The sequence below is a fragment of the Quercus suber genome, unplaced genomic scaffold (genome assembly GCF_002906115.3).
Source record: "Quercus suber isolate HL8 unplaced genomic scaffold, Cork oak 2.0 scaffold_29, whole genome shotgun sequence".
NCBI classification, from domain to species: domain Eukaryota; kingdom Viridiplantae; phylum Streptophyta; class Magnoliopsida; order Fagales; family Fagaceae; genus Quercus; species Quercus suber.
The window spans coordinates 1,414,305-1,421,854 of NW_027069494.1; the positions used below are offsets into that span (position 1 = coordinate 1,414,305).

Below are 7,550 nucleotides of genomic sequence, written 5' to 3' on the forward strand. Positions count from 1 at the left end.
GCCCAAGGATCCTGGGCCGTGTAAGATGTTCTTGGTGGACTGGGATCGATTCTCCGCAGCTAAAGGGCTGTTTTAAGAATTGATTGGTGCACAGAACAAACTTCCTACAATACAAACAGCTAATAAAAAAGAGTATTTGTATTGAATGACATTTTAACAGTAAAGGAAATGCATAATAAGTGAAATATAATGTAAAGAACACGTTAGGGATCCTCTAATTAGTGAGGTGTGTTTCATTAGTTTCTTTTAATTTTGATTACAATGCTCACTAAGACATAATGCAAGGTTCAACTGAGTTCAAAAATTACAGACTTTGATAGCCATTCAAGCTTTAAAGACTTGCAAGGTTTGAATTCGTTGAATTCGAGTGTGTACTGTAGCGGCTGCCTCTGGGATACCGGGAACAAATTCCTCTGTTTTCTCTTCTGTTTTACAGAGTCTCTTCTACAATTTTTATGAGACTTCACAAAAACGATTTTAAATGCCTTAACGAATGATCTAATCGTCCAGAATTGAATGCCTTATCCTTTTTCCCTCCCCCCTTTTATAGCACAGCTTCGGGCTCCCGGGGTACTAACGATTTCTCCTTTTTGCCCCTTGAAGTCTGTCCCATGCCTGGTTGCTTCAGGATCATGTCGTTTCCTTTTCTTCATAGTTTCTTTCTTTTTGTTGCGACCAGATGAAAGTCTCCCAGCTAGCTTCCCATTTCCAGATTTTCCTGTTGGCTGACCTGAGGCTTTTTGGCTTTTGCTCCAACTTTTCCCAGTTGTACTTTTCCTTGTCTCTTTCTTCAAATGGTTGGAACCAAAGCTCCTGCGTTTTGCTTTGTACTTCCACTGTGTGCCTGGATCATAAGGTCCGCGTGCCTTTTGTCTCTTTTCTCTCTTCAAATCTGCTTTAGTTTCACTTCGTGCGTCCAGGGATCCTCTGCCTCTGGTGCTGCTTCTGGGCGTCCCGACCCAATTCTTCTTTCTGGGCTTCCTCTGGCTTGCTGTTTTTTTATCTGTTTCTTGGGCCTTTTTTTTTGTGGACCTCTGGATTAGATCCTCTGGGCTTCTTCCCATTTCTTTCTTTTCTTCTTCCTTTTCTTTATTGTGAGAACCCACCCTTTATTATTTCTCTCTTTTTGTGCGAAATGGGCCCAAAGTCTTTTTCCATCTCTTTTGGGTCTATTTGTGGCTATTTAATTATTTTGAACCTCAACATTTAGCCCCCCGAGCTCATGGGTTGCTTGCAGCCCATGCGTGAGTTTTTTTTTTTTTTTTTTTTAGGATCTTCTCTTGTTTTAATCCTTCTACGGGGATCCTGATCTTCCATTTCTTCGGTATCCTGGCTCCTTCGCTTCTTCCCTCCTTTTTTGTGACTCCTCACTTTCTCGTGGGACGTGGCAGTTGGGTTGAAATAAAACTCCCACCACCTACTTTTACGTTTCCCATAACACTCATTAATAACTGCTGATAACTTCTTCTCTTTTAAATTTAATTCTTGGCAACTGGCTTGTCTTTCCACACATCATCTTCTCTAACTGCTCTTATTTCTTCATTCTAGTATCTTCTCATTTACTCTTTTTTTTTTTCTTGTCTACCTGAGTCTTCTGTACCCAACCCTCTTCTTTTCTTTCGATCAGTCTCGTCGCCATCTTCTTTTCTTCTTTCTAGATACCCATTACTTCAATGGCTTCTTCTTCTTCTCGAAAAAGAAAGGAGCGTACTCCTAGTCTCTTTGAAGGTGAGGGCTCCTCTAGTTCTGCACAAGATGAGCCTGTCGTTGGGCGCCCTGCTTTTCCTTTGCGAGACCCCTGGTATACTCCTAGCTTATTCTTTCCTCGGGTGTCTCATGGCGAAACCCCTCCATCCCCTCACGCCTGGGTATTTTCCAGTGAAGCGGGTTTTGCTGGTTCCGCACAAGTTCCAGACCCTAGGGAGATTTTTGATCTTCAAATTAGGTAAGGAATTCGGGAGACGGTCCCCATCTTCTTCGATTTTGTCGCTGGAAAGATCCAAGGCTGGCCAATTTAGGTGGATAATGAGCTTTCTGACGAGGAGTTAGAAAGGACGTGAGCAACAAGGCAGCACAGATATATAACACTTGTGAAATGAATGTGAGGAAGCAGTAAAAGACACAGATAAGGAAAGCCATACCACATCTTCACCTGAAGACTGGCTTTTACCCTTCCTGGGATCTAGCTTACACTTGGACTGCAAAAAAGAAAAAAAAGAAAAAAACAATCACCCATTAGTTCAAAAAAAAGAAAAGGGGAGAAACGACAAAACTGCAACTCAAAAGAGTAAAGGAGGAAAGAGGCCTTGCCCTTCTCTCTCTTTCAACAGGGTCTCCAGGTCTCTGTTGTTTACTACGGATACGCCCAGAGGGTCCCGAGGAACCATGAACTGAAGGACTCATAGGAGCCTGGGGAAGAGAAGACTCTACCTTAGTCTTCACTCGGCCCCTTGTAGCCAAAGGTTGCTCCACTTCCTTCTCCTCAGCAAGTATCAACTGCTTCTGGGATTTCCCAGTCTTCTTCTTTTTCTTTGACTTAGGGCCGACATCCTCTACACTCTCTTCAGCCGCGGCCTCCTTCAACTTTTCCTGTTTAACTGATTTCCCTTTACTCATGCCAACAGGAGTACTGGCACTTATGGCCTCTACTGCCCCTTTTTTAATTGGTACCCCAGCAGAAGCACCAACAACAAGATCACACCCTAACCAGTTCTCTGGGAAATCCTGCGCATAAGTCACCCAGCCTTCCCTGGAAGCATGCCATTCTGCAAAACCAGTTTTGCTGCTCACAGCCATAAAAACAACACCAGCAGTAGGCGGGGACAGACGCCTGTTGGATGTTGGGGCAGAAGAAATGCCAGGGTTGGGTACTCTCCCAATCGTCCCAGAACCAGCATAATCAGCAAAGGACTTCTGAACCCTCCTCCAATAACCAACATAGCCACTAGAGGCAAAAACTCCTCTCTGAGAGTTAGGCACTACAAACTGAGGACTCCGTCTTGACCAATAAGAGAAGGCCTGAAGTCTCATGAAGGGATCCAAGGAAGGAAGAGAACGAACTATGTCATTGAACACTGGGGGAACATCCTGATCAAAGCCAAACTATCGAAGTACTTGATGCGCCGAATAATGGGTATACCGTGGGCCAGTCGAGGAAAGCACAGGAAGCCAGAAAGGACTAATGCAAGCCAAGTAGGCTAAGCTACCTTCATCACTACTACGTAAATCAAAAGTGTTCCCTGTAGAAGTCAGAAAGGGAGATAACACAGAATTGCAAACAAAACCAGGGCCAAACTCCCGGGGGGAGCGCCAATTCAAATGGCCTGCTTGATCAAATAACTCAACCAAGTTAAGATTGCCACATTTTAGACTCAGCCAACGGAAAATAATAGGGAGGCTGTCAGTAGAACTGCCACAAAGCCCTTTTACCACATCAGGAGATCCCTGAAACTTATCTTTCACAAACTTTAAATTCCTACATTCTGCTAAGGTAACTGAAGAGCGGTCCCACATAAATACCTGGAGAATGACGCAATGAAGCGAAGAAGTGATAACATAACAAGAATCACCCTCAGCCTCATCTCCATGAAGTTGATCCAATTGAGAATAAACATGGCCCAAAAACATAAGGGCTAGAGGATATTAGGCGCCCTGAGCCAACTTAATCGCCAAAGGAAAAAGAGTGGACTTGATTCCATACTCGGGGAACTCACTGAACAGGAACTTGCTAAGCCAGAATGCAAGGAACCCGGCACACCTGAATTCCTTATCCTTTTCACGTGAAAGAGTCATAACCCACCTACCCATCCTGGCCGGTTTCCCACCAGAAGGAGCAGTACGTCCACCAAAGTGAGCAAATAATTTCTCTTCCACTTCGAGATCCTCATCAGAAAGCTTGATATCAAAGGGGTTTTCATCCCCAAGCACCGGAAGGAGAAAATTATTGACCACATCCTCCAAGGTAACTGTCACGACCCAAACCTGTACTTCAGGATTTAGAGCATGACCGGCATGTTAATATCAAGTTTACCTCAACATTAACACGAACCAACCTGATCTGAAAGTGCTTATCAAGAATTTGTTTCTTGAATTCCTGCTTATTTTCTAACATAAAACCATAATATACAAAATATGATGAAAACCTGAAATTTCATTTCCTTTGAACTTGGAAAGATTACCACTTGGCTAAAATGTCAGGTATTCATGCAAATATTACATAGCTAAATGCTTAGCAAACTCTTATTACAAACCTAACCCCAAAAACATACAACCGGGGTTTTAAACAAACTAAGATACTGAATTACATCTGTGCTCAAGAATCAAGTACATCTTGATTCATCCTATACAACAAAAGAGCTAACTACTGTACAACAAAAACTAACTATACATTCTAAGAAACGAGAAAACACCGAATTCTTGCCACCTCTAATACTCTCGCTGCTTCCAGGAAGAACCTGTGCACTGAAATATAAAAGGGTGAGCTGCGAAGCCCAGTAAGGTTTTTAAGCTCCATGGGCCCTTGATAAGAATGCATGTAAATTAAATATTTTATGGATATGCCAGCTTTGATAATACAACTTCATACTATTCACGTTGTTCTCAAAATAACGTATGAACTTTCAATTAAAATACTTCATTTCCCCTTCATATAATAATAAAAGGGCATAAACACGTTGTTCTCAAAATAACGTATGAACTTTCAATTAAAATACTTCATTTCCCCTTCATATAATAATAAAAGGGCATAATAAGAACATAAACATAATTCCGTTATCTTATTTTTAGAAAGACTATAAAATGTTTCATTATAACTTCTTTTTCATGAGAGCCTTTAACTTCATAATGCATTTAAATAAAATCATTCTCTCATGATCAATCACATAATATAGCTATTAATGACATATTGGTTATTCCATATCTGATAAGTCTGTACAGAGAAGGCCTCATCACATTTGGTTGCCCTTGTGTGTATGATATTATCCTCTTTGAGAGGCCTGATGGCGCATCTCCTCAAGGTTTTATTCCTCCCCGCCGTCCGTACACATTGGGGAGAAGGCCTTGTTCAGATTAGAGTTACGGGCAACCCCATTTCCTCTACTTTAAATGGCCAAACAGATAACATTTTCCATGGAAAGCCAATAATTAACCCCTACTGGCTGAGTTCAGAACATAACAATGGAATAACCCGAACACTATATTTCGATACTTATACATTATACTAAAATTTCTTATTTTGCATAATATTCCATAATAAAAGCATATCCATCTCATTTTTAAATATTATGTTCGTGATATAGATGTGGCATCAATATGCTAAAATTTTCATGTATATAAGCTTGCACAACTCACGAACATATATTTTACTTAAACTAGGCTTATATATAATATCTTTAATTAAAAAGTTTTAATACATAATACTTTTGAAATAATCTTTATACTTATCAAAAGCACATATCTCAAATCCCTTACCTGAAAGCCGAAGACGCGAGAGATTGTACAAGAGGAGCTCAAGTGTCCGTGTTCTCGTTCTCGTCACCTAAATGAAAAACCAAAACTTATTATGACAACCTCTTCCTAAGTATTTAAACTTATACCCCAATCATATCCTAACTCTCAACTTAAAAAAAATCTTAATTCCCATCACAATAAGTTCCCCAAAGCATATGATACAATCATCAAACATATTATGCATCAAAACAATAGAGAAACCAAGGCATAAAATTTATATATGATTCAAACATAACAAAGAATGAGCATATTAAATTATAGCTCAAAACATTCAACCTAGCTTCAAAATTAAATCCACAAAGTCAGAGTTATCCTACCCTGTTTACTGGTCATTACAGCAGCAAAAGCCCCATTTGTAAAATACGAATGGGCCGCTAAAACACATCCAAAAGTCATGAAATTTTATCCAACTACTCCCCTGTATGTCCAGTGTATACCATAAAAATTTCGGATTCAAAGCATAAAACTATGATTTATTAAAAATCATACAAGACAACGTGTTCAAATCTGTCCTGGCAGAAACTCATGCAACTTAAAAATTGAACCATTATTTTTCTACTCATTCAATTGCTGTGAGACCACTTCCATAGCAACCATATATGTCTTAGAGTTCATAAAAACTACTCCTAGCATCCTAATTCACAGAAAATGATTTAATACAGAATTTTCTTTTTGTAAACATCGAATCTGTCACAGTGACAGCTTCAGCACATATTCTTTCTAAAATCATCAACAAATAGCATTTGACCTTAATTTCATCTGGGTATTTTTATACCTATACAATACTTATTAAAATACCCTAATAAGCATCCAATAAACCATAACACCATCACTCTTTCAACTTACCAAAAACAGAATCACAAGTTCAGCCTAAAAATCAGAACAGAGGATAAAGAATGAAAATAAACAAACAATCATATTATCCAAGTACACAAAATCAGATGAGGTTTAATTTACTTACCCTCACACTTTGAAGATGAAATCTTAGTTTTTAGGCTCTTGGGTTTCTTCTTTAGAGTGAGATTTCTATGATTTTTGGTGAAAAAGAGAGAGAGGTTTTGGCCGTGTAGGAGCAAAAGGAAATGAACAAAAAGAACAAGGAAAGATGAACTAGGAGCTGTTCTGGAGCAGCAAAAGAAGGATAAGAACATTGACTTTGGGGGTGGCATACGTGTGATGCTAGGAAGAAAAATATCACACCCACCTTTTTCCAACTTTTGGTAATTATAATATTCACCCCTTATAAGCATATATATCTAGAAAGTCCCACACAATAAAATAACTTTTCATATATATATATATCCATACATTTATAAACTTCTTTCTACAACATTAAAAATAGCATGAATCTTCTATAATATCACAAAATCAAAGTTTCATGCACTTAAAAGTAATTAAGATAACAACATGCACATAAACTCATAAGTTAATTATGTAATTAGGTTGGAGTGTTACAGTAACAGTCAGTTCACCAACAGAAAAGGAGAAAGTGTGCAGAGTAGGACGCCAACGGCGCACCAAATGCCGAAGGCCTTTGGCATCTCTGAAACCCTCGAAATTCCTGGAAATAGCCACTGCCTTCAGGACGCCGGCACGATCCAAGCAACCCACAAACTCCTCGTCAGAAAGCTCATTATCCACCCAAATGGGCCAGCCTTGGATCGTACCGGCGTCCTGAAGGCAGTGGCTATTTCCAGGAATCTCGAGGGTTTCAGAGATGCCAAAGGCCTTAGGCATTTGGTGCACCGTTGGTGTCCTACTCTGTACACTTTCTCCTTTTCTGTTGGTGAACTGACTGTTACCTTGGAGGATGTGGTCAATAATTTTCTCCTTCCGGTGCTTGGGGATGAAAACCCCTTTGATATCAAGCTTTCTGATGAGGATCTCGAAGTGGAAGAGAAATTATTTGCTCACTTTGGTGGACGTACTGCTTCTTCTGGTGGGAAACCGGCCAGGATGGGTAGGTGGGTTATGACTCTTTCACGTGAAAAGGATAAGGAAGTCAGGCGTGCCGGGTTCCTTGCATTCTGGCTTAGCAAGTT

At 39.9% G+C, this 7,550-nt stretch overlaps 1 protein-coding gene across 4 annotated transcripts; it reads right to left on the reverse strand.

Annotated features, from left to right (window-relative positions):
- Nucleotides 1-215: 215 nt before the first annotated feature.
- Nucleotides 216-6,671, reverse strand: LOC112020339 (uncharacterized). Of its 4 annotated transcripts, XM_065770280.1 has the most exons (5): nucleotides 6,470-6,663; nucleotides 5,470-5,536; nucleotides 2,431-4,461; nucleotides 2,142-2,198; nucleotides 216-2,034 (listed from the first exon to the last, which is right to left on the reverse strand). In XM_065770280.1, exons 3-5 carry the CDS (start codon nucleotides 3,028-3,030, stop codon nucleotides 1,942-1,944), a joined length of 750 nt encoding a protein of 249 aa, XP_065626352.1. In that variant the 5' UTR covers nucleotides 3,031-4,461; nucleotides 5,470-5,536; nucleotides 6,470-6,663; the 3' UTR covers nucleotides 216-1,941. The 4 variants fall into 4 exon arrangements, with proteins under 4 accessions (XP_065626352.1, XP_065626351.1, XP_065626350.1 ...); XM_065770279.1 differs by having other exon boundaries at nucleotides 216-2,198; XM_065770278.1 differs by lacking the exons at nucleotides 216-2,034; nucleotides 2,142-2,198 and having other exon boundaries at nucleotides 2,207-4,481; nucleotides 6,470-6,671.
- Nucleotides 6,672-7,550: the final 879 nt, after the last annotated feature.

Bases quoted from the DNA above. Each gene is read 5' to 3' on its own strand.
- LOC112020339 (XM_065770278.1), bottom strand. From the start codon at position 3,030: ATGAGACTTCAGGCCTTCTCTTATTGGTCAAGACGGAGTCCTCAGTTT.